The sequence below is a fragment of the Epinephelus moara genome, chromosome 12 (assembly GCF_006386435.1).
Source record: "Epinephelus moara isolate mb chromosome 12, YSFRI_EMoa_1.0, whole genome shotgun sequence".
Classification (NCBI taxonomy): domain Eukaryota; kingdom Metazoa; phylum Chordata; class Actinopteri; order Perciformes; family Serranidae; genus Epinephelus; species Epinephelus moara.
The window spans coordinates 15,070,994-15,097,981 of record NC_065517.1 but is presented as its reverse complement, the minus strand read 5'-3'; the positions used below and the strand labels follow the sequence as shown (position 1 = coordinate 15,097,981).

At 39.2% G+C, this 26,988-nt stretch overlaps 1 protein-coding gene across 1 annotated transcript in view; it reads left to right on the top strand.

Moving 5' to 3' along the window:
* The window catches only part of ift172 (intraflagellar transport 172), a 53,331-nt gene extending 34,781 nt beyond the window's left edge, over positions 1 to 18,550 (top strand). Inside the window, exons 29-48 of the mRNA XM_050058630.1 lie at positions 889 to 1,005; positions 1,581 to 1,723; positions 1,866 to 1,959; positions 2,619 to 2,683; positions 2,859 to 3,039; positions 3,237 to 3,346; positions 5,680 to 5,809; positions 8,180 to 8,278; positions 8,481 to 8,590; positions 9,203 to 9,266; positions 9,800 to 9,886; positions 11,916 to 12,032; positions 12,126 to 12,236; positions 12,330 to 12,449; positions 12,857 to 12,952; positions 13,473 to 13,532; positions 13,691 to 13,789; positions 14,365 to 14,518; positions 15,246 to 15,337; positions 17,375 to 18,550. Coding sequence (XP_049914587.1) covers positions 889 to 1,005; positions 1,581 to 1,723; positions 1,866 to 1,959; positions 2,619 to 2,683; positions 2,859 to 3,039; positions 3,237 to 3,346; positions 5,680 to 5,809; positions 8,180 to 8,278; positions 8,481 to 8,590; positions 9,203 to 9,266; positions 9,800 to 9,886; positions 11,916 to 12,032; positions 12,126 to 12,236; positions 12,330 to 12,449; positions 12,857 to 12,952; positions 13,473 to 13,532; positions 13,691 to 13,789; positions 14,365 to 14,518; positions 15,246 to 15,337; positions 17,375 to 17,464 — 2,139 coding nt within the window. The 3' untranslated portion in view covers positions 17,465 to 18,550. The remainder of the gene's footprint in view (positions 1 to 888; positions 1,006 to 1,580; positions 1,724 to 1,865; positions 1,960 to 2,618; positions 2,684 to 2,858; positions 3,040 to 3,236; positions 3,347 to 5,679; positions 5,810 to 8,179; positions 8,279 to 8,480; positions 8,591 to 9,202; positions 9,267 to 9,799; positions 9,887 to 11,915; positions 12,033 to 12,125; positions 12,237 to 12,329; positions 12,450 to 12,856; positions 12,953 to 13,472; positions 13,533 to 13,690; positions 13,790 to 14,364; positions 14,519 to 15,245; positions 15,338 to 17,374) is intronic.
* The last annotated feature ends 8,438 nt before the right edge of the window (positions 18,551 to 26,988 follow it).

Sequence of the window (26,988 nt, the reverse complement as noted above, 5' to 3'; positions counted from 1 at the left end):
AATGTGATGACACACAGCTGGTTGAATATCAGCAAAGTTTCCCTGCTTCCCTTCACTGGTTCCTGTACAGCAGGGTCGGTCTTTTTCTCACTGTTATAATCATTAAAGAGCAAAAGCAGCATGTGTATACATTCAGTAGGCTATATCTCCAGTAGCTAGCTAGCTAGCTTTGACATCCTGGATATATCCTTCAAACACAGACTGTAGACCCCTCTGTCTGCTTCCCTCTGGAATCACTGTTTCATTTTTCCAAAAATATGATAATATTTCTTCAGGGAGTAAAGTTAGTTACAGTGTGGGCTCCATGCTTACTCAGACAGCTTGTCGGACATCACAATTAGCAAAAGGTCAATTGTATTTAAAGGGAAACTTTGCCTATTTTCAACCAGCTCTGTGTCATCGCAGTGTGTGCAGATGACAGCGTGTTTGGCTTCTCCTGCACACACTGCTAACACTGCAATGACACATCGCAAGTTGAAAATCGGCCAAGTTTCCCTTTAGGTACAGTTCTTGTACTTAGTTACATTCCACCACTGACCTCTTGGTTGAGTCTAGAGACAGTCGCTCTGAGACTTTAAGTACCTTTTAGCTCCAGATTGTTGCAGCACAAAAGATTCAAAAGAAATCCAATAGAGTTTCATCATTAAGTGGCTTTACTTAGTTTTGTCAGCAATTTTCCTTTCTGCTGTGTCACACACTGAGAGAAAGTACAGCTGAAGGGACATGAATTGTACCTATCAGCATTATTATTATTATATTCTCACTAGTGCTTACTTTCATGTACTTTGATCTCAGATAATCAGTGCTGGATCACTGCTGTTTTGTGAGGCCCTAATGTACCTGATATGTATGTTCTAATGATATGTATGGTATAAATGTTTCCTGTAGGAGTTGGAGGCTGACTCCAGGTTCTCAGAGGCAGAGTACCACTTCATGGAGGCTGAAGAGTGGAAAGCTGCTGTCCACATGTACAGAGTCAACGATATGTGGGAGGATGCATACAGGGTAGATATGGTCACATTTGTGTTGTTGGCTTGCTAGCTATTAATACCTTTACATTTCCAAAGATATGTAGAGTTATGTACTCCAAATGTTTGAAAGTAGTTGTATATTTTAAAGCCTAAACCCTCATCCCACACAACAAATGTTTACAGTAGCCAGCGGATATCCCTTACAGTCTTTTTATACCCAGTCTATAGCCTGCTTATCGTTGGTGACAAGTTACAACTGCTAGGAAATATTGTACATTATTAAACTGTTAAAGTGGTTCTTATAGCTATGGATAACTGAATTATGGTGTGTTTAAACCATTCATTAAATGTTTGTATACTACTTGTAAAGGCTAAATAGGAGAATTTAAAGTTTACTGAGAGATTAGGCTTCCTGGGTGCAGTATTATAACAAGTGTTTGTTCCCTGTCGACAAAGTTTATTGCTGCTGCTGGTTTTGGAGCACGGTGCAACTTTATAGCTTCTATTAAATGTTTTTCTTTGGGATTATCTGTGGTAGGAGCATTAGGGATTCACTGGACCCCTACAGTGATAAATATTTACACAAATACATGTTTATGCATGTCTCAGGTGGCGAAGAGCCATGGGGGTGCTGGTGCCCAGAAGCAGGTGGCCTACCTGTGGGCTCGGAGCCTGGGAGGAGAGGCGGCCGTCAAGCTGCTCAACAAGTTCGGCCTCCTTGAACACGCCATTGAGTTTGCTTCAAATAACTTGTGAGTTTCTGTTTCTCAGAACATTCACCTGCCGGCTTTAACAAGCTCATACAAAGTACCTTTCCAAATTTACATTTATCCTACAATCAGTTATTGTATTTCAAAACCTGATTAGATTTCTCACTCTTTATTTACTCCCCAGCTCATTCGACTTTGCCTTTGAACTGGCTCGTCTTGCGTGTAAGGAGAAGATTCCTGATATCCACCTCAAACATGCCATGTACCTGGAAGATGAGGTAAACCTGCCACAGTCCTGCTGCCTACAGTAATATATCTGCTGTCTGTACTTTACCACTATATGAAAAATCTCACCTTACAACTCCACATCATCTCAAAAAAGCATATTAATAACTGATACAAAAGCACAGGCTACAGTGAAAGTCATGCAGAGTTACACATCTGTATTCATTTTACATCAGTCTGCCTTACATATTAAACTATTTTTGGGATCTGCAATATTTATCTGACCAATAGTTTAAAAAGTATTTTTTTCCACAACCTTCATGTTATCATCATAGCTCTTCCTAAAGTATTTGTAATTATTTAAAAAAAAAAATGATGAGAGATGACAGGATGAGAACCCTGCATCTGACCTGTGTTAACAGAAACACTGAATCTTGTAAATTTCAGATCTTAAATTTTTTGGAGCTAGTATGCTGTTCCTGCGCTTCTGTGCTTGTTTCACAGCTCTTCGGGGCGTTCTCTCGATTCAGAGCCTATACTTGTGAGCATTTTTATTAACCTGCCCCCTGGCCAAAGCTTTAAATACTCACTGTTGATTACTACCAAAGCTCCAGAGGCCAAAATTTTTTATTTGGGACAGCCCTACTAGACGGCATGTCAAGTATCATTGGTAGTGCTTATTCTAATATGCTGTCACTGTTTCTTCCTCCAGGGAAAGTTTCCTGAGGCTGAGGTGGAGTTTATCAAAGCTGGAAAACCCAAAGAAGCTGTGTGCATGTGAGTATATTTAGCTCAGCATTACTGTCAGCTGATCAGGAGTTGTTAGAATTATGTGTAGATGTATTTGTCCTTGCAGATCAGCAGCAACACATAGGATTTTAACTACTTCTAAAATCTTGTTTTTTGGATGTGTGTGTGTGTGTATTTTTTGTCTCTGTGTGAACTGCTCCAGGTATGTCCACAACAAGGACTGGGCCAGTGCGCAGCGGGTGGCTGAGGGCCATGATCCAGAGAGCGTGTCTGAGATCCTGGTTGGCCAAGCCAACTTCTGCTTTGAACAGAAAGATTTCCAGAAGGCTGAAGCCTTCCTGCTACGAGCTCAGAGACCCGAACTTGCTGTCCAGTTTTACAAGGTAACTATAACAGCCAAACTGGCTTCTGAAAAACAAGAAAAAAGTAACAAACTGTTCTAAGCAAAAGTAATTTCTTTGTTTTACTGAAGAGATTTTTGTTTCAAGTTGCTGACCAAACAAAAAGTCAAACCATAGATTTAAACCTTCTGCCTCGTGGTCAGTCGTTCTTTGATGTATTCCATATTTGTATTCATCAGAATGCAGACATGTGGAGCGATGCCATGCGTATCTGTAAGGAGTATCTCCCCAACAAGCTCTCCATGCTCCAAGAGGAGTTCGAGAAGGAAACCTCCAAGAAGGGAGTCAGGTGAGATTAAAGACCGCTGAAAAGATGGTCTTTTCATAAAACAGGGCTGTCTGTTCAGTCGAAAGAAGCAAATACTTTTGAAATTGGTGACCAGAGAAAACAGAGGTCAAGGGCTACTGCGTTCACTTATGCAGAAAATCTACAACTACTAGAATGCACTGCAACTCACCTGACCAATAAATGCTTCCTCTGGTGGGTGACATAGAAACGATAAGGTGGTGGGCTGGTAACAAACAATCTGGAATTTCAGTGCTTTCAGACCTAGAGTTATCTTGCTTTGGTCTGAATCAGGGACCAATTTTATTACAAAGTTGCATAATTGCCTAGAGTTGGTTTGTGTTCTCACGGCAGCATTTCCAAGCGGACCGGATTAAATGCCTTGTGTAAGAAAGCTGCTCTTGATTGGTCAGAATTTCCATGCAGGAAAAATCCAGGAAGTAAACAAAAAGTTGAAGAAGAGTACACTTGCAAGATAAAAGTGACACTTTCTAATGTCACAATGGAGGGACAACTACGCAGGTTGATTTTAGCGCTGGTCATCGTGGACTATATTGCTGTCATTGTTCATTTTAGTCAAACCAGACAGTTTGAAAATGAGGCGCAGCTCCAACTAGAAAACAATGTTTTGATGCATTGGATGTGCTGAATGTGCATATTAAGGCAGTACAGGAGGAGGTGCACATTAATAATCCTCCAGGACTGTAACATGCTCATGTTTAACCCAAACAATGTGTCATGTGACTGCAGTTGGTTCAGATCGAGGTCGGAACACGTTCTCACCACAAACAAACTGCACCAGAGTTCATTTGTAACCAGACCGAGACCACCTCTTTAAAACGGTCTCATTCCGGTTGTTTAGGTGCACACTCAAATGCCATTGCTGAGTTAACACCTGCCTGAATGAACCGCACTTAGGGGGCAACCGAACTTGAGTTCGAATCAACCGAACCAAACAGGGCAGTTGTGAAAGCACTTTTAAATATGTTTCTGAAAACATTTTAGGCGAGAAAAAAGCAAAAAAAAAAAGGTTTTGTATTTGATCAGCACTGCTCAGTTTAATCATTTGATCTGACTTTGGTAGAAAGGAGGGGTATCTCTCTTGATCCACTTCCACACTCTTTGTGACTGTGGTGGCAGGCATATAAAAATGCGGAAGTACAATCTGCTGTTCGAGCAACAGCACAAATCCACTGGATGATGCAATTTAAGTTTAGAGATGAGCAGGGAGATCCTGGTACTGGTAAGATGGAGGGAAGCTTACCATAGTTCATTTACACATACTACCCACATTGTTATGATACAAAGCAGGTTGAAAATCAGCCAAGTATTCCTTTAAGCCCAAAAAATAAAAGAAGTCAATGGGCCTCGTTTTGTGCTTGGTTATGTACTTTATTGCATCCCAGAGAACCTTTAAAAAGTGATTTAATTTATCTTCATTTATTTTTCATTCCCACGTAACACAGTGAAAAATTGTCTTTTTATAGCTACAACAGCAGATGCCGAAAGCCTCGTTAACTTGACTCATAATTATAGATCAGAGGTTTGGTATTTGTGGGACATCATTTTAAGAGTTTCTATTAGATTTTGTTGACCTGTTATGTTGTTAAGAAATCCCTTAAAAGCCAGCGGGAAACCACTCTGAACATTTCACAGGCTCTGCCCGTTCACCCACCAGTATAATCTATGCACAAAGAGTCAGTTTGATGCTTTATTAAAACACAGCTCATGTATTATCCCAAATTGAAAGCACCAACAAGGAATAGCTCGTTAGCCGGCAGACCAGCAGCACGCAGCTCTTATCCTCCTCCCACCACTTTTCCCTCTTTAATGACTTGCGGGAGAAAACATCAAAAGTTACCAATGGAGACGAGTGAGGAAGTGAGGGTTAAACACTGAATTATTCCTGCGGAGTTTATGGCTCAGACTCCAGATAAGTGCAACTCCTGTTTCTTATAGGCATCTGCAGACCAGCACCGCCGTATTAGATGTACGCGACTTTAAAGTAAAGAAGACAATGAAAAAGACAGAGACCAAGAACAAGAAAGAGGGAGAGAAATAAATGTCATGGATATGAAAACAATCCTTCCTCTTGAAATAATTTAGATATTTCAATGTCTCATTTATTATCATCTTTTTTTTATTCAGTTTTTCCTAATTTCTTGCAAGTTGCACTCTCAATCTTGAAAGACTATGTTTAGTTCAATTTGAGTCAAAGCAAGATGACCTTTTTGTCACTAATTGGCCCTGATACCTCGAGTCTACAAATAAACCTCAAATGAAATGCACTGATTTGTGTCTCATATTTGACTTTGTGTTTTTATTTGGTGTTCCAGGGGAGTGGAGGGTCTGCTAGAACAGGCCAGGGAGTGGGAGCAGTCAGGTGAACATTCCCGGGCCGTGGAGTGTTACCTGAAGGTGAAGGACGACTCCAACAGTGCCCTGATGGAGAAGTGCTGGATGAAGGTAAAAGATAGATTTACAACAGGTCCAGTTAGCACAAATACAGTTTCTTTCACTGCCATAAAGGGCTGAGGAGGGTTCTCAACCTGGCTGAAGGGAGAGTTGCCAGCAGCTCAGTTGGCGGCTGTAGCTGCTGGAATTGGCCAGTGCCAACCCCCCAGTGTCCGGTGTCACAGCGGGCTGGTGGTCAGTGGCAACGCAAACCTTTGTAATGGCAGCAACAGAAAGTTTGCTGATCCAGCGAGCAGTTGGGGTTGTCTAGTCCGCAGGAGCTGGGGATGGGCTGACTGGTTCCATCAGGGAGCTGCTGCCCGCTATTCCCCCAGTGTGGTGGCCCGTAGTGTCGGGGATGGTGGCAAAGAACGTTTCCTACATAAACACAAACTTAAACCTGCAGCCATAATCCTTTGGCTCCGGTTTGCAAAAGGTTAAACTATTAACATTTTCTCTCCATCTCTGAAATGCTTTTTCGGTATTGACGCATGTTTTATTGTGCTTATTTTCAGACTTTCTTTAAGACTCTCTTTTTGATAAGTCCGTCCTTCTTTGTTTGGTTGCTTTGCAGTGTAGGGAGTTGTTACAATGCATGATTTTCTGTCAATGAATCAGATTTTCATCTGAAGAGAAATGCAGGCGCATCTGCATTTGCAGAGCAGCTAGTTGGAACACCTCTGTCTGAAATGAACTGTGATTGGTCAAATTCTCCCATCACATGATAGATTCTCTAAAGCCTGAAAACAGAGCCAAGAGGAGGAGCAGAAGTTTAGTTTTCTCATAGACCACCTGAATTACAATATGCAAAAACTTTATTATGGGATTTGTGTCCAATGATGCTAAAGTAAAACTGCCTACCCCAGCTTTAATGTACAGTGACAGGGGTGTTGCTTCATCTAATCTGAAATGACATATTTCAATGTCACCAATTAGCTGCTTTTACATTCAACACTGCAGTTTGTGGATAATAGAATATGTATATGTGATGGAGTCAACATGATAGTGTAGAAAGGGTAAAAGGTCACAGTGTCACCAACATCAATGGATTCCCTTTCGGGTGTTCACAGCAAATATTGTGTGTTATTGATTAATTAAAGTGCTATGGAGATCAGATCAATTGAAATTGGATTGGTTCGGTCTGATGGTGTTTCTGGAAAGAGAGGTCACCGGGTCTCAGAGATCAATATTTTTTATTCCCTTTGGGAGTCTGATGAACCAGTGTGAGAAAAGGAAGAATACACAGTGTGTGCTTATCTGAGAGCTGAACGTTTGGTGTCTTGGTGGTGTTTGGAGGTAAAGGTCAGAGACTCAACAGAATCAATATGTGGCTTTTATTTAGATTGTTTGTGTTTTGGATTGTTGATTGGACGAAACAAGAGATTTAAAACACATTGCCTTCTGGTCACTGTTTCAGACAAAATAAATAGTAATAAATCAAACTGTTGGTCCTTATAACAGCACTTCACCTCAAAATGAAAATTGTCATCCGTCTTAAAATGTGCTAAGAAATTATTACTTTGATTATCAACTTCTTCCAGAATGATAATCAGAAATGGTTTGTTTGTGGTAAATGTACTACATATTGACATTTACTATAGTGTTAATGTATTTGTTAATTGAGATGATGGGTAAAAGTAGCACGCACATCCCAAAAAACTTTTAATATCGCATACATTTATGATGGTCTTCACCTGATGTTCTCTTTATGTGATATTTAAAGTGTGTGGGATTTGTTTATATTTATATTTGCACTGCAGGCCTTATACCTGCGCTAATTCTTAAAGATTTTCTTAAAGATTTTCTTATAGAACCTTCTTAAAGATTTTCTTATAGAATCTTTGTAAAGTGGTATTCTAGCATTGTTGCATTGTACTGCATTTAAAGATTGTTTCTCATCAATCAGAAATATATATTTTTCTTTTCTGTTTGATAATTATTATTATTATTGTTCTCACACCTGTGCTTTATCACCTGATTGTGTCAGGTGACCCTAAGGGGTTGTGTGTGTATATATGGAGGTGTATTCACATTCACTTCATGTCTGATGAAGGGCAGGGGCCCGAAACGTAACACATGAATAAATTGTTCCAGGAGCAGCTTCTGGTGTGCGGACTTTATCTTTTATTCCTTAATTGAGATGATGGACAAAGATCATTTTGCATTTAATCATACTCATATTCATAGTTATCGTGACATCTTGTAACCCAGTTACATTTATGGGTTAAAATGTGTAATTTTGTGTCATTCTGTCTTCGGAAATTACACTTTTCAGATACTTATAATCTTCATACCTGTTTGAGGAAAAGCAGAGACAACAACACTCCAACTATTCCTTCTATAAGTGTTTCACATGTGCATTTTGTTTGTTTGTGTTTCCAGGCAGCAGAATTATCCATCAAGTTCCTCAGTGAAGATCGAGCGGTGGAGGTGATCCAGGTGGTCGGACCACGACTCACACAGCTGAGGAAGTACAACGCTGTGGGTGAACACAACCACACACACACACACACACACACACACACACACACACTGACCTTGTTTTAAGTGTTGGTGTTTGAAAAGAACCATCAGTATTTATTAAATTGCTACGAACATGCTTCTATGAGTTTGTTTCAGCTGTTTTCATTTCTAATTTTCCCTTTTTGTCTCCTGCTGTGTTGTTTGTGCTCTCTCGTTGAAGGCTGCTGATCTCTACCTTAATATGAACCTCATCAAAGAGGCAATCGATGTTTTTATTGAGGGTGAAGAGTGGAACAAAGCCAAGAGAGTCGCCAAGGAGATGGAGCCGAGGTTTAAAAACACAGACACATTCACATATTCAGTACATCAGGGGTTTACACTTTATGCTACTTTATACTTCTGCTCCACGACATTTCAGGGGCGAATATTGTACTTTTTACATCATTGCATTTATTTGACAGCTTTAGTCACTTTACAGATTCAGATTACTTTCTTTAAGATGAAACTTAATTGATCAATCAGATACAGTATGTAAAGTAATTAAAACTAGCTCCACCCTTACTAGCGGCAACATGAAAGTGATGAGCACATTCATGCATCAATAATTATAATCCAATAATATTATATATATTATTCTGAAATTGGTCATACTACATAATAAGTACCTTTACTTTTGGTGCTAAGTATAGGCACCTAAGTATAGAGGATTTTTTAATTGTTGCGGAGTATTTCTAAGCTGTAGTAGTATTTCTTCCTCTTCTCTGGTACACACACCGACACTTGAATATACCACATTTCTTCACAAGCACACAAGCTTGAGGAAAAGAGACATGCAGGGTATTTTCAGTGTGATACCACCTCATTTCAACATACTTATAACCTCTGAAAAACAAATTTGTCTCCAGTCTCCGCCCTGTATCATATAACTCTGATCTCTGGCAGGTACGAGGACTATGTGGACCACAAATACAAGGAGCACCTGAAGAACCAAGGCAAAGTTGACTCTGTAAGTACAAAGACTCACACTGTAACACCCTGGATTTAAAAAGTACCATTTTCTCGAGGAAATATTGTTACATCATCAATCTAATCTTTGAGTTTGGGCCTGAAAGGGACAAATTCCACTATCAGCAAAATATGAGACTTACTTTAATCACTCACATCCATGTGGCCTGAAAGACTCAGCGGTAAGAAATCATCATATTGCGGAGGAAATGAACCTATCTGAAATATGTATGAAAGAAAATTAAAATTCAGAATTAATCTTTAAGCCTTTTCACCCTGTAGTAAAATCAGTTTAAGGTTGCCACAGAACAAGTAGTTTGTTGTGTGCATTGTACATGATTTCTGGTTGTTTAAGTCTCCACAAAGCATATTGGTTCAATTCTCTTATATATAAAGCTGCCAATGTGTGAAACAAGCCAAGTTTATAGTGTACTTTGAACAAAGAAAGGTGGAAAACATTATGTAGATACTTCAAACAATCTAAGTGTCATGTTGTCGTTTATGACGTTTTTTGTGGCTGTGTGTGTTTTATAGCTGGTGGGCGTGGACGTCATGGCAGCTCTGGACATGTACGCAGAAAGAGGCCAGTGGGAGAAATGTCTGGACACAGCATCTAAACAGGTACTGAACACACAATCAAACATCCTTTCCTAATTGCTTGATTGAAGGTGTAAACTATTAGTTGTGAAGTTTAGATTACAGACAAGATGCATTTGGTTAAAATAAACAGGTATTGCTTGCTGTAACCTTACCTTCTATTAATAGCTAAGTAAAATCACGCAGCAACCACTGTGGCTGAAAAAAGAAGCTACCGCAGAAGTGCTGTAAAATGAAATTGCAGTTCCTTGAGTGGCCACTTGAGGCTGGCTCTAAGAGCAAGTCAGTTACTATAGACCCCTACATTAAAATGCCCAACTTTACAACAGAAATAACCACATTTACAGCCTGGTACAAAACACTTTTTTGGTCTCCCTAGCTAATTTCCACATTCATGACAACTGTACTGTGGTGAATTTTTATATAGCTCACCAATTTGATTTTATTAAGCCTGAAAGTTACACATAATTGAGGGTGTGGCGCTTTAAGTGACGGACGGTTGTCGTACGTTAATAAGTTGCTAACATTGTAGCAAAGCTGGCTAGGTAACATAACCATGAAATAACTCCAGATTCAGAGAGTATAAACATAGCAGCAGCTGACGCTATTTCAGTGTGTTTCCAGTTCATGAAAGTTAACTGTAACGTTTTGACCGCCAAAGACAGTCCTGTTTAGCATGTGGTTGTACTAAAAGACCTCTAAGGAGTTGGATGTTCAGTACATCAGTACAAACAATAAGTACATTTTGTTTTAACGATTGTTTTTGGCCTGGTTTTTTGCTGGCAAAAATTAGCACTAGTATTACTACAGTTAACCATATACTGACTCTAAGTGCATCGTGCTAACCAAGCTAGCAGCTAGCGATAAGGTTATCTCCACCCTCTTGTCCAAACTAGTCAACTCTCATCACTTCTGGGATCATAAATTCAAGATGACAATGGTCAAAATGCCAAACTGGAGGCTTCAAAACGGAAGTCCATCAAGAGCCAGGAACAGCGTTGGGCTTTGAAGCCAAATTGACATAGTGCCCAAACTGGAATTACAACTTCTGGGTATGTCATGTGATGCCATTGGGCCTGAAAAGACTTTCTCTCCGATAGACTGACATTAACCTCGTTTCCATCTAAAAGTGATTTGAATCTTTGGGAAATGCGCATTTTTAGAAATGCGAATCATGTGTGTTTCCATTAAATGTTTGGAGCGTGAAAACTACACTACAAACTCGTGCGAGTTGCGAGATTACCTGGCCGCAGAGACGGAAACAAAACAAATCTCACATGCTGTTGCCAGCATGTGTTGTATTGAAATGCATGACATATTGTGCTTGTGAAGACAAATTTTGAATGTACATTGCACACGCTAAAGAGCATCTTTAGAACTAGCTAACGTTAGCAACGGTTTGCAATATACTGTTTCCATCCCCCATTTTGCGAATCAACCCTTTTTCGCATCAGCCAAAACCCGGCCATAGCGAGCGTATTTTTGTTTGTGCGAATCAGGGGATTTTAATTCTAATTTTGCCGTTTCCATCAACATTTTCCGATGCGATACTTCTAGATGCACATCTAAACAGCCTGATGGAAACACAACTATTGTGAAGTCTATCTTACATAGACATCTGTACATCACTGGATGAAAATTTTTGAGTGTCCCAACCCCCACCAAATGACTTGTTTCACTATCAGGATTTGATCCCTTCAGTCTAGTAATATTTGGAATGTCTAGAAGGGCTGCTAGATCAACATATTTTATTCCTATTTATGTTAGCAGAGGGCTAAACCAGTAGTTAGCCGCTCAGCCCATGAAAAATCACGTTCACTTGTTCTGGTGGCCCAACGCTGCACAAGATCCGGATAATTTTACACCCTTTTTGGCTTCATGCACCACTGAGCTGCTTTCACAGGAATAAATGGGGCTCCGCCTCCAACGCTGTATGTAGTTCTCTTTGTCTATGAAACTGCATGTATGTAAAGTTTTCTCTGAATTAAGAAAACATAAACCATGTCAATAGTAGTTGTCAGTGTTCCTCATTCTCCCTGTTGTGTTTCGACAGAACTTTAAGATCCTTCATAAGTACGTCGCTCTGTACGCTACACACCTCATCAAGGAGGAGGACGCTCTGAAGGCTCTGCAGCTCTACATACAACACGGAGTTCCACCCAACCCTCAGGTAGCGTATACACACTTTTAACTCCTTATTAATGGGAAACTGCTTCCAGTCATTTATTGTCTTTCAAACTAACCTTCTTATTTGAACTCTCAGAACTTTAACATCTACAAGCGCTTGTTCCTGGACCTGATTAACCTGCCCGACACTGATGGACCAGAGTCTTACCGGATGTGGGCCGACCTCCGCGACTTCCTGCTGCAGCTGGTAAATCACAACAGTATCTAGTTAAGAGTCTGAAAGGTGAAAATAGCTGTAATTCCACTTTTTCTGACGCCTATGTTGTGTGTATGATTTCAGTGTGAGAACATTTCCAGGTCGGCCGAAGCCAACTCTCCGGCTCATGAAGACTTTGAGCAGATACTGTTGATCGCTCACTATTACGCCACACGTTCTGCCGCAAAGGGAGTCACGCAGCTGGTACACAAAACACTATAACACTCACTTAATTTCTACCTTTGACCTGCATTATTTCCTCTAGACATTAGATACTAAGGGTCAGTTTAGTGTTTATCAAAAAAATGGGGCTAAATTCACATGTGCATGATTACATTTCATCTCAAAAAGCATCTCACCAACAGGTTCAACATTGACTTGGATGTATTAATAACAGGAATGACTCATATAATCATCAATATGACTAAACAAAAAACAGGAAATGCCAATATGTTGTATTGTTCCAAAATAAACCTTAAATCTGATAGATTATCTTTTCAGTACCGGAACTTGACTCTCTTCCACAGCCGGTGGTGACAGTTTGAAAGTTGGATTTGTGTTATTACTAATTTTAAAATCAAAGCTCCTCTTCTTCTGCTGTGCATTTTCAGGCCAGTCTTCCAGCCAAGCTGTCGGTGTCTCTGCTTCGTCACACTGAGCTCGTTCCTGCAGACAAGGCTTTCTACGAGGCTGGTCTGGCCTGCAGGGTGGGTACTACAGATGAGAGGAAGACAGTAGTTCTTCCACTCAAGAGTCTCTGTATTCATAAACTGGCACAAAGTGCTCCTCTCATTCCAGTTTTAGTATGGGACATGGCCACAAAATGTTCTTCCTACCTGGCATTGTACAATCTGAAAGTTGACAACCTTTCCTCACCTGAAGTACATCTATTCCAGACACATTCCAGGACTTCCAAGAAAAGATGCAAACCTAAAATGTAGTTTTTGCATTGACTGGTCACTTTTAAAAATCCAAGAATAACATAAAATATGTTCTATGTTTCTTTGTGGTCCATTAATTTGCTTCTCTCAGGATATTTATGTTGAGGTTTCAATGGCTTTTTAGTGTTAATTGGACAGTGACAGGCATTTTGGGGAAAAAACATGAACGTAAATGTCAAGAAACATTTGTTCCAGAAGACCATACCAATTCCCCTGGACTGATACATGATCCTGTGTACCAGATTCACTAAACAGGTTCCTTTTCTTTTTTTTTTAAACCTGGCAGGATGCTGGCTGGGAGAACATGGCCTTCGTCTTCCTCAACCACTTCCTGGATCTCTGTGATGTGAGTAAACTGCTGGCAAAATCAAGATACCCCCCTTATCTACCTCATGCAGTAAAAGATCCAGAGTTTTATTAACATCGGAAATCCTTCTCAGCACCATTAGACTGTTTGACCATGAATCCGGTTTCTGTTTCTGACTGGTTGTTTTCTGTCTTCAGGCGGTTGACGAGGGGACAATGGATGGTCTGGACCACTCCGACTTCCTGGACACAGACATTCCCTTTGACGTTCCACTTCCCACGAAACTCTGCATCACTGTAAGACATCCCTCTACCAAACACACGCCTAAACACCCCACTGGACACACTGATAAATAGCGCCAATTGTTGTTACTTTACCGCCTTGTAATTATTGTAATTATTATATATGTTTGTTAATATTGATAACTTTTAACTGTTTTGATAACCAGTATCAGGGCTTTCATTAGCTAAGTTCAGTTAGCTAATCATCTTTAGGGTTCTGTTGCCAAATTATTTTTTTATGTTGCTTGTATTGCTGACACACTTAGTCAATTAATAGGTTAATTAACACTAAGTTGATGACTTGCTATAAGTTATTTATTTAGCAAAAATATCTTTGGTTACAGCTTCTTAAATGATGTTTATATTAATTTATACCATGGTAAATTAATTATTATAAAATATCTTTGTGTTTTTGGATTCTTGGCAGGACAAATTGGAAAAATTGGAACATGATTAATTAATTGATTAATTAAGTTCCTTATTGAATTGGTATCAAATTCAATTCCAGAGTCTCAGCTAACTGTATAGTCTTCATTTTTCACTTGTTCCTGTACATCGTGTGCATGTGTATATGTGTGTGTGTGTCGCAGGACACCCAGCGTGAGCAGATCCGTGACTGGGTGCTGATGGTGTCCATGAACAATCGGTTGGAGCAGGTTCTGCCACGTGACGAGAGAAACACGTACGAGGCTTCGCTTGTGGCCGTCAACACCGGCCTCCGCTCTCTGCCCTGTGTCCTCACCGGTAACACACACACACACACACACACACACACACACTCATCAAATGTGCTGAATTCAAAGACTGACGAGAGTTCAGAGGTAAAATAAAGAGTTGTAAAAACAGATAAAAGTCATTCTTGAAATGAATAAACCAGTTTGATTGATTTTTACTTTAAGTGCACAATAACAAACATGATTAACAAAAACTGGACAGAAATTGAGATATCTTATCAAAACAGCTCAACACTAGTTTGATTGATATTCTCAAGTTTGCACACAGAAACATGACTCTAGAAAAAGCAAAGAAAAAACACTGTAAAAGAAGAATCAGTGCACAAAAATACTGGCAGACTGAATCTTGTTGAGATCACACATTTCCTTTGTTATCTACAGTTTTAATCATTTGCCTGTTGTTGAATAAAGAAGCACTCTCTGATCAGTCTGCTTAGTTTGCTCATCGTCCTCTCGAAACACATCTCAACTGAGACACTCCAAGGTCTTTATGTTTTTATCTTTACTGTTTTTGATGTCTGGATGTGCTTTTATTTCGAAAATCTTTATCCTTGTCTGTGTTGAATGACAAGATGACTCATCTCATTTTGAATGTGAAATAAATATAAAATGACATGATATAAAACAGCATATACACTCACTTGGCTGCTCATGTTGGTTTCCCTGTGAGCTGCTTGAGTGAACACACACACTCACACAGAGTATACCCCCTCACTCTGTGGTGTTCCTATCTCCAGGCTACCCTGTGCTGAGGGATAAGATTGAGTTCTCGTCTGTGGGGAAAGCAGCCAACAAGAAAGAATGGAACAACTTCCTGTTGGCCACAAAGGTGAGAAGAGACAGAGAGAAAACAGAAAGGATCCACTGGTGGGGTTTAACTACCAGAGGTACATTTACTCAAATACTGTACTGTACTCCACTACATCTCAGAGGTAGCTTGTAATATATATTCAGATTTTTATTGATTTTGGTTATGTTGGTACGTGACAGTTCTACACATCCAATGAGACATTCAGTCTTGACAAACAAAAATAAAAATACAAGACATCAGGGTAACAGAGATCCATACAAAAGGGAGTGAAGCAGCAGTCCCAGTCCACCAAAAAACTATTAAAATTACAAAATTAAATTTGAATAAATAAACATTAAAATTAATAGTGATAATAATTTAAAAAAAAATAAAAAAGAATAAATACAAAAAATAGGCAGGGCAAGACAAAACAAAAATCACACTTCCAGGCCCCCAGACAATGCAATAATAATTCAATAAAATCCCCCATGATTGGTCCTTGAGCACAGTTAGTCATCCCAGTCACTATGGATTCATAAGAAGCAGTTTTTATCATATAGTTGACCCATTCTTTTATTTCTGGGGGTTTGTTGACTTCCAATATCTGAGTATTGTTCTAGCAGCTGTAGTACATCCAGCTATAACAACTGAGAACTCATCCCTTGACACATTATGCACCTGTGATCTGTCCCCTAATGAACAATGTCTCGGAGACACTGTTAGCATCTCACCTAGCCATTTACTCATGTGTCGAAGAATTTTACTCCAAAAGGGCAGAATGAGTGAACAATCCCAAATACAGTGTAAAAAAGTGCCAGTTTCTTCCTGGCATTCCAACATGAGTCATTGGTTAATAAACCTGGCCGGTGTCCACTGGTATCTGTGTGTTATTTTATTTTTTTACTGGGTGAATTTGCTCTTGGATTCCCTGACATATTTACTGCTGTCAGACAGAATCTTAAACCATAGCTCTTCATCCAGAGAATATCCCCAGTCTGTCTGCCATATTATTTACAAACTGTCACAGTTATTGCTATAGCAGACTGTTAGTCATTTAATAATCATTTCTTTCATTTATTATGCAAAAACATTTCCTGCTTCCAGCTTCACAAATGTGAGGGTTTGCTTTTCTTTTAAATTATATAAATTTTAAAAAAATATTTCAATTGATGTTGAGCTCTGGGTTATTGTGACAGTGTGTTTCACTATTTTTTTTTTATTTCTTATTGTTTTACAAACTAAATAATCAATCAATTAATGGAGGAAATAATCAGCAGATTAATCCATAATGGAAAGTGGAAATGGAGTTAATCGTTTAAAACGAGCTCATCCTCAACCAACTACAACATGCATGAGTCATTATTATCTAATTATATATCATAGTATAACAGTGACATGGAAGACTTTTTAACTGGAGTACTTTTACTTTTAATACTTTAAATACATCTCCCTGATTATACTTCCATACTTAAACTTTCCCTTGTAACAGAGGATTTTCACAGTGTTGTATTAGTATTATTACTTGAGTAAAAGCTCTGAATCCTCCACCACTGGGAGTACCTCACACTGAAAACAGTCCCAAAAACTTCAATCATATATAGCTTTCTTTTAAAGGGTTGTGGGTTTCCAACAACTTAAACATGAGTAGCTGAATCCAACATGTCTCCCTGATATGTTGTGCTTTGGTGAGCGTGGGTTTAGACGGAGTGTAACATGGACGGACTTTCATTTTAGTCCTCCATTTGTAGACAGACATGTTTGATTTATAACAGACTCAGACCTTTGATGACACTGTTACACACACACACACACACACACACACACAGAACGAGTTGTCTGATGTCTCACTTACAAAAGCCAAACTCCTTTCACTGAGTTTCATCATCTCTCTCAACCTCAGTGATTTTCTGTGAATCAGCAGAGTCGACTAATCGCATCATCATTATCTCAAGTCTACACACACACACACACACACACACACACACACCCCTTTATATCATCAACATGCAGCACTGACAACGTATGTTGAATCTGTTTTGTGATTGGTCGCTGTTTGTGTCCATCTTTACCCTGCAGACCACTCACAGTCCAGAGTGCCAGGACGTCCTCAAGTTTATCAGCCTGTGGTGTGGCGGCCTGCCGGCATCTGGGTTCTCTTTCCACTGAGACACGCATACACACATTTTTGCTATTTGCTGTTTTACATTCTTCCATGTTTGCTGCAAGATTTTAAATACTTCATCCATCTGTGCTCTTCTTTCTCTTCACGTCTGCTCTGTTGTTCTCGCGTCCAAAAACTCTTGCTTTCATGGTGGTCAAAATGCTGTTTCAAATCCCTCTCTGCTCCTACTGTGGAAATTATTTTTAAAGAATTTTAAGCTAAAAAAAAGAAAGAAAGAAAAGTCACTACTGGTGTTAAAACATTAGCCTGGATGTGACCCTGATCCCTCTTATACTTCCTTATCTCTCGGGTCTGTCTTTGACTCTCAGTCCCGAGCCCACTGGTTCCTGCTGAAGATGCAAATCTAAAAAAACAGATCACAAATATATAGTTTAATTTATTAAATAAGATCCGGTAATTTCCAAAAACAGCGGGTCAGTGTAGTTTTTAACAGACATCACTCAAACAGGAGGAAACAGTGCCTTTGTTGGAGACTATTTTCAGCGGCGGATGAATCCACATTTGATGCTCTCGTGAGTTTTTGTGGCAGCAGGATGGTGTGTGTGGGATTGAGTCAATATAAACAACAGTGTGTGTGGTCATGGCGTAATGACGGAACATCACTGATGTGGTTTTAATAGTTTATGGACCACAGTGGAGGTTTTCTCTTCGCATCATCAATATGAGGATGACGGGACACAAAAACCTCCCACTGACTTCCTGTGCTTTCACTTTATTTCTGTCCTCGGACTGGTCAGTTTATCCTGAGCCGTCGCCATGGAAACACATTCCTCCACTCTCCTGTACCATCAGTCTTTTCCTCTCCTCTTTGTCTCTCATCAGACGGACTTTGTCTCAGGATGGCATCGCTGAATAAAAGCCAAAGGATTCTTTCTGTCACATTTTAAGAAAGTAGTTTCTACTCCAGCAGAAGTTACGATATGACGACTGATATTTAATGTCTGATATGAGCTGTTTTCTGTGTGTGTGTGTGTGTGTTTGTTTCAGATGCCAGTATATCTGGCAATGCCTTTACTGTGTGTTTGATATGAAGTGTATATTTGTTTAATAAAGTTAAAATAAAAGATATGTGTTTTCCAAGTGCTGCTTTCTTCCTGTTTTACTGTGCTGTATTTGCTCATTTTGTAATGTTTGCTCAGATGGTAACACAGTTGGCACAAGAGATATTTTAAGTCTAATTCCTATATATGGAGCCCATCCAGCTGGCACCGAACGTCAGTGTGACGTCAGAGAGACGTTGGACTCTTATCTTAGAGTGATGTTAAATTTTGGTTGGAATGATAATCAGGTTATTTTAAACCACTAACAACGTTAGAATTTCACTTGGTATGGATGTTAGGATAATGACATTTTGCGGACGTTGGGTTTCGCTCTCCATACCTTACGACTAAACGTCATTATTTTATGTCAAGATGATGTTGGCGTGAGACATTTGGAAGACATTGGATTTGGGTTACAAACAACACAACTTGTAACCATCTTTTGTCAACATTCTATGTCAAATTATTGTGGCATTCGACGTCCTGACATTGAATTTTGGTTGTATCACAACCTAAATTTAACTTAATATCAACATCTAATGACATTGGTGGCCATCAGGGCGGTTAAGTGTCAGAAGGAAAAGGTTCGAGAGATTGTTTCCTCAAATTACATTAATTATAATGCTAATAATTTAATTAGCATTTAACACAAAGTACAGCTGAGGCTGATGGTTAGTTTGTAGGTATTTGGTCATTAGTATTATATTAGTAGGTATTGGAAACGTATGATGGCTCTACATGAGCTCAGGCTCCCCTCGGCTTTACAGATCTTTACAGTGAGATTCAGCTCATTGTTTAACCGTCAGGCTGCAACTGTACTGTTCTGGTTCACTGTCGTCGCTCTCATAGTGTCTCATAGTGTCGTTTTCAGCCACAGCAGGCAACTGTTTCCAATGGGAAAGCTGTAAAGACCCACTTTACACTGCCTGCTGAGAACTTACTGGTGAACATAATGGAACATTTCTGATTCTGATTTAGCAGCTAAAGCACTGTCTGACTTTGTGTATTTCCCTGGCTGCAAACCAATTTCCCTGAAAGGGACAATAAAGATACTTTGACTTTGACTTCGATCTGACTGTATTATTTGGCTGTTTCCTTCATGAAACAGGATATCCTAAAAGTAAGCCTGACTTAGTAAAATAAGCAGGGTTTAACTGGTAATCTTGCTGTGGGAAACTCATCAGGGTCTAAGTCATTATTCAGTGAATAAAGGGTTTATTATGGATGAGAATCTGATTCAAATAACTGGGATATTTTGCATGGACACTCCTTTATTGGTGCAGTGAAATATTTCTTCTTTTTTTTAAATATAAGGTTTTAGTGTAATTTGTCATGATGCTCAGTGCGTTCCTTGATGTTCGGTAGATAATGATCATATTGTCTCATTAAAACAGACTGCAGTGTAATAAGAGGTACACCACCGTTAGCTGCTGAAACAGATTTAATATTCTCCCTGAAGAGAAATTACTGTTTGTAATGTGAGATTGAAGACTAAGTCCATTTTTTATGTTTGTTTTTTTTTTGTTTTTCATAATTTCTGCTGGACGGATGATTATCCTGATTGTGCCTTTTTGTGGCAGATGTTGATGTTCCTGTCACACAGATGTTTCACTTCAGTCCTCAAAGTCCATGTGCATGACTATGAGTAATTATTCAACCCAAGGCCTTTTATCTTTATTCAACAATGACCACAATCGTTTCCCAGCCTTAAAGTTAGTATCTGCGGAATATTCATAGTTAAAATAACCTGTAAAACAAAAAGAAGAAAGACAAAAAGTAACACAAAATATTTTTTTTTCTGATTTGTTTATTTTATTTACTGTCAAGAACAAAAAAGAACAATACAGAAAGTATACATTAATACATTATAAATCCATGCTGAATTTTAAACTGTGAATAATTTGATATCCCTGCAGATCATTTTAGTTTTTCTCCATAATCAATAAATTATAATGTAAGAAAAAATACAGTACATGTGAACATCTTTCTAACACTGACTAAAAAATAATCTACTTAAAGCATAAACTTAGAAGATTATATTCACCTTTTCTATCCTTCTTTATTTATAGAAGCTTTCATATATTTTCATCTTCTCTAAGGATGCTTTACAAAAGTGACCATTAACTCTAAATATTCTCTAAATGTTCCCTCTGGTTCATGGGGATAACTAATACATGTTTTGAAATTATGCTAGACAAAAATTTTCAAGACATTTTACAGATGTTTCAATGAGCTGCAGCTAAAGGGAAAAAACAAGACTTTGAAAAACCCCAAAACCTTTAAAGTCAGACTCAAATTTAATTTGTAATTCTATGACACACACTGAAAAATAATTGCACCAGAACCATAAACAAAAACAGATAACAATACCTCATTTATTAAATTCACAAAATACATTTTAGGAGCTCAAACACAGTCTGAGAAACCAAATGTTTAACACTGAGTCCTGCTTTGTAAATTCACTTAACATGGCTGTGCTGTTTCTACTGCACATACATTACAGTGTACATTATACAGTATATAGTGCCTCCTTTCCCAGCAGAGATACTGTACATCCTCAATCAATATTAAAGCCTGTGAGTTTGGGGAAAATGCATTAGTAAGAGATCACTCCTGCTGCTGCTGGCTCCATGTCTCATACTCACCTACACTGCTCACCTAGAATAGACCGTTCACTGAAGTCAGCCCACATGTCAGTGTCTTATATCCACATTCACGTTACATACAGAATGTTAACAATGTTGAGATGTCACAGGAGGACATACTGTGTACGATACAATTATTTTATAAGGAAAAAGGTGATAAATTTATTCTCAGGAGGTGTTGGGACTTCTCTTTTTAATTTTATATTCCAGAAATGTGCATTTTACTGAAAAGATTCAATAAGTTGAGGTAAAAAATATTCCACTGAATCACATTTTGTTTGTAATTTTACTCCTTTATTCTCATGGAGAGTATTTGTTGACTCTTTCTCTATATCAAAACCATAATTATTTTGTGTCATGTGAATTTACAGTTTGGTAAATCATTGTCTTGTGGCGCTGAAGGAAAGTTGTGGACCCGACAGAAAATAAACGGGAGCAGAAGAAGAATCAGTCATGCATCTGGGCCTCCTATAAATGTGTTAATGTGAGTATCATCGTATTCATACTATAATATGTCCCAGTTGTCTTTATTCAAACTATTCTAAACAAAAAAAATCCACATATGTAAATAAAGAGAATTTACAGTAATTTACTGTAAATTCTCTTTATTTGTATATGTAGATATTTCCTTCACTTATTCGTAATCCTCTTTTTGCTTTTCAATCTTTAATAATAATAATAATAATCTTTTTTATCTTGTAAGCTCTAGCTGTCATCAGACCCCCTTTTTTGCTGTATCCCATCATTACTTCTAATCTACATCTAAAACCTCACACTCATCAGATGTATCAGAGAGGACGTTTGCTCGACCTGCATGTCAGGCAGTCCTGAGAGCCTGGCCTCTTCTCCAAGACTACAAATAAGAGAGGATTTCTCGTGATTTGCGAGGCTGATCCGGGGAGGGTGATGCAAGTGAGAAGCAACCGAGCAGAAACACAAACAGCGATGGTGGTGGTGATGAAGAAGAGAGGTGAATGAAGCAACATTTTATGTGGTTACAGAGTATGAAAGATACGTATTCGGCTGTGTTTTTTGTTATTTCTTGGAGTTCCATGGTGTTAGGGATAAAGCTATCGTTATGTCACTGGTAATGGAGGACCAGATTAATGTATGATGACTGGATTGCTTAATGATAAAAGGCGGTAAATTACACAGCATTATGAAGATTTAAAACTGAAGGGATCACTGTGGATGAACTCCACATCCCACACAGATAGTACGTTAAGTTTTTGTCCTACATTGATGGAACAAATGCAATTTCTTTTGGGATTAAACTTCATAGTATGTGTCTGCAGGGGTGGAGGAAGTATTGAGATCTAATGATTTACTAAAAATACACTGTTACATGTGAAATTCCTGCAATCAAATGGTTAAGTAAAGTATAAAAGTATTAGCGACAAAAAGAACGTAAAGCTTTAAAGAAAAGTACTCATTAAGCAGCAAAATGGCTGCTGTCATTGTGACACTAGCTTATTGTAATAATATTATCTGATTATTATAACTACAACAGTACTATTAATTTTGTAGCTGGTGGAGGTGGAGCTATTTTTTACTGCCATACTTTTTATAGCCTATGCTACTAGTTAAACCCTTAACAATGTATAATTTTAGAAATTTATAATAAGTTTTCTATGAAACATTTTAATCTGAAAAGAAACAAAAGCTGTCAGATAAATGTAGTGGAGTACTAAGTACAATATTTCCCTTTGAAATGCAATGGAGCACAAATATAAAGTACTTTAAAGCTGTACTTAAATGCGATACTTGAGTAAATGTACTTAAATGCACTTATTTAAAAGCAAATGTTCCCACAAAAGTAAGTCTTTAAGACCAAATATCTTCTTAATTTTACTATAATTCTAAGCAGTAACAAGAAGACATGCATTTAAAAAGATCCAATGTACTATCAAGAACCAAATTTTATATATATCTATCCATTTTTCACAAAAACATTATAATTATTATATTATATTTATGAGAAAAGTTGGGATTTTTAAAAGATTTTTGGAGCACCATCTAGTGGCCATTAGTGGTACTGCATTAAGCTCCAGCCATGGTTGCTTCCCAGATACAAAACAGCCCAAAAATCTGACATCTTTATTCAAAAAAAGCCATGATAGTGATTTAAAATTGTTCTTGTGTTTTTGGTCATCTTTAAGATGACAGTCGTGGGTCTCCAGTTTGACCACTAGAGGCAGTCTGTACACTCTCTGCTCAGTGAGGTCAGTGTTGGTTTCCAGGCCACTCTCTTGGCATTCACCGCGTGCCTTAATTGTATGGACATTTAAATCAAGGTCCGCTGTGAACACGAGGAGAGACGACCCATAATCCTCTGCTTTTCTATTCCCCCCACTGTGTCCTGATGTGTCTTATTACACCACTCTCAGCTATTTTGTCAAATTCACTTCACTTTTCGTACATTTTGTTCTGCTGTTTTTGCCATTTCGTTGTTTCAGTTTGTCTCCTTTTTTCTGCCTTTTACCAACTCCGCTCAGTCTCATTTCTTCCAGCGCTGCTCTATCCCATTTTATCCCTTTATACCTCCAGGTTCAGCTTCACCTGTCTTTGTTCACTTTATCCCTCACTGTGTCCTTCACAATGGTGTTCTCAACCTTCGAGATGATGTTGTCATGATAATTTCAGTGTTTTCTCTTTTCATTATTTTTTCCATTTGATATCAAAAGCATCAAGGAACACTTCATATGTTAAAAAAAAACGAGAGAATAAAGGTTCCAACCCTATTTAATGCCTTTTTATAAGGAACATAATAAATACATTTCACTATATGGAGCTTGGATGTCTCTTGGACTTCAGTATGTATAAATATAGCCACAGTAATGTCACCAGTTGGGCCAAATGCATTGACTAATTGACTAATATACAAATGCTGACTGCACTGGCTACGCTGATCATGACTATGCAAACTCATAAAATGAACAAAGAGCATTATAATTACACAAAATATATACATCACGTACACTGACTACGCCAAGGAATTACACCGACTGCAGCAGTTATAATAACACAGATGCTGATTTCCTGCATATTGTGATTATCCTGACTACAGTTACTTACAGTACATAATGTATTAAAGATGCTCTGCCCCCCCTCTGTGTTCTTTTCCTGCAGTGCTCTGTCTCCTCCTGCAGTCCAAACACAGACAAGCAGCTCAGGAGAGTTAAAGATGCCGTAATGGACCATAGGTATGAGTGTGTGTGTGTGTGTTTGTGTGTCTGTGTGTGTAGATGAGTGAACTAATGTCGCCCTGAGATAAACTGTAAAGGATGTCCTGCTGACCTCCACACAACAGGCTGCATGCTGGGCCAGCTTCGAGCCAGCGACAGAACTGACAACACTACGCTGACTATCAGCATTTTGCACGTTTAAAATTTGTGTTTTTGCACAATCCATGCATTCATGGCCTCTGGTTGCCATTCATTTCGGATTTGGGTATGACAATCGATTTGCAGAGACTTAAGGCCAAGATTCTCACCTTCTTGGGGGAGGCTTTTCAAACCCCTAAATCAAAGTAATGTCTGCTTGCCATCATATTTCACAGATTATAGTCATGTTAAAGTTGATTTGTGAGCAATTCAGCCGATCCGTCCTCTCAGATTGCTGCATTTTAAGGATTTCCAGACACCTGAAGAGGTTAGAGTTTCCAGTATTTCATGAGAATAAAAAAAATGTAATATTATTTTATGTGTCAGAAATCCATTGTTTTCTATATTAGACATCCTCTCAGATGTATCCTGGCTTGAGATTCTCAACACTTCTACCTGCACACAACTCAATGCTAATGCAATTTGGACCCCAGCAAAAGCAGTATGTTTGAAGTCTGCAGCATGATTTCCATACTGTAGTGAAATGACTGGAAAGCAAACCTGGAAGACACATATGGAAAAGAAAAAACTGAAATAATGCAGCATGCAGAGGAAAATGATTGATGTAAGGATATGCAGTGGGGGGGGGGGGGAACACCGGCATGGTCCTTTAAGCAGCACTGCGGACCATTAAAGCATTATCCTCCATTATCCAGCAGCAGCAGCCATAATGCACGTTCTTATACACCACTGCATTAATGACACAGCTGCAGGGGAGGAAGCTGCTGCTGCTGCTGCTGCGATTTTACTCCTCATCCCACATGAGCACACAGACCCTGTCAGCTCCAAAAACATCATGTCATGTTGCACTCTTCTTCTTTCTTTTTTTTCTTTGTAATTTTCTATTTTCTAATTTGGTTGCTGCAGATGGGTGCAGCAGCATCTGTGGTGCTCAACGGCTCTCCGGCAGAGGAGAGGACCCATCTGCAGCCTCATTAACCGCTGAAATGCTAATGACCCAGATAGCTCATGTAGGCTAAAATGCAGAGGGGAGGGGAGGAGGGGAGGAGGGGGGGATGGCTGCCTTTGTGGGGGTCGGGCGTGTGTGTTAGAGCCTGCAAAATTCTATAGTACTCGGGTGCACACAATATATTAAAATCCTCACATTATATTTAACCATTAATGAATATTTCTATAGGCCCAGCACATTACATCATAATAAATGACATGATGAATAACAATGCTGCAGTGTTAAAGCACCATGACCACCATAATCCACCATGCACTATTAGAGGAAAAATATCACAGATGCATTTTAGGTAGTATTTGGGTGTGTGTCCTGTGTGCAGCATTTTCTGGTATATAAGAAAGAGGCAGGAATAAGAAGTTCCGCAGAGCGCGACAGCACACTGCGGCTGCTGCGGGAGCACATTTAGCGCAGATGAAAGGAGCTGATGGAGGGTTAGAAAAAAACACAAGGCCTGAAATAAAAACAGGATTAAAATTAATAAAGGTTGAACATGTGTGTGGGAAAACCGAACAATACCTTTGAGCAGCAGGGCGCAGGATGAACGGCGCAGCTTTCTATTTTTTATCTTTTTTCTTTTTTTCTTTTTTTTTTTTTTTTTTTTTTTTTTTTTACATTTAATGGAGCAGGCAAGACCTCCATAAAACACCCCGGTGCACGAGGGTCTCTTCGTCCGATGTTAGAACGCTTTAACCCGGCTTGATTCGCGTGCGCAGCCCGGTCCGCGGTGCTCTCCTCTGGAGGTCCATGCAGGGATGCTGAGGATGCGGAGGGATGTTGCGGGGGATGCGGAGGTCGGACCGTCCTTCTTCTGCGGCTGAATTGAAAAAAACAAAAAAACGATTGTGTTTTCTCTCTCTCTCTCTCTCTCTCTCTCTCTGCAGAATAACTCAAATAGTCCAAACCCAGATGAGCACCGGAGCCAAGCAATATCCCGAACCCCTTTAGAAAATCAGGTTTTGTGTGTGATGGGTGCAGTCAGGAGGTGGATACAGTAGCTGAATGGAAGGATGGAAGGAGAGAAGTTGGGCGCAGTCAGAGGGAGAGAGGAGAAAGGGAGGGGGTGGTCCTCTGAAAGAGAGGGAGTCGGATGAAGCCAGGTTTTTACATCCTGGGCTCCAGCTTTCCAGCTCTGTCCTCTCCCTCTGCTTTTCATCCTCTTCTGAGGATGGAGGGGGGAGAGGAAGAGTGAGAGCATCTGCCTCACCGGCCTAACCTACTGAAACATCCATCTGACTCTGAACTAAACTGTCATTAAATATGGTGATTTCATCATTTCACTCTGCAAAGCAACAAACAGAGCTACATTAAAATGAAAAGTATGTGTGGATCCTTGAGCATTAAACCCAGATGCAACTGCTGAACACCTCTTCCCAAAAAACACGGGCCTTAACCTGCTTTTTTAAGGGCTTTAACCATGAAACAGCCCCTATCAAAGGTGCAAAAAGGTGGATGAGTGTCCACATACTTTTG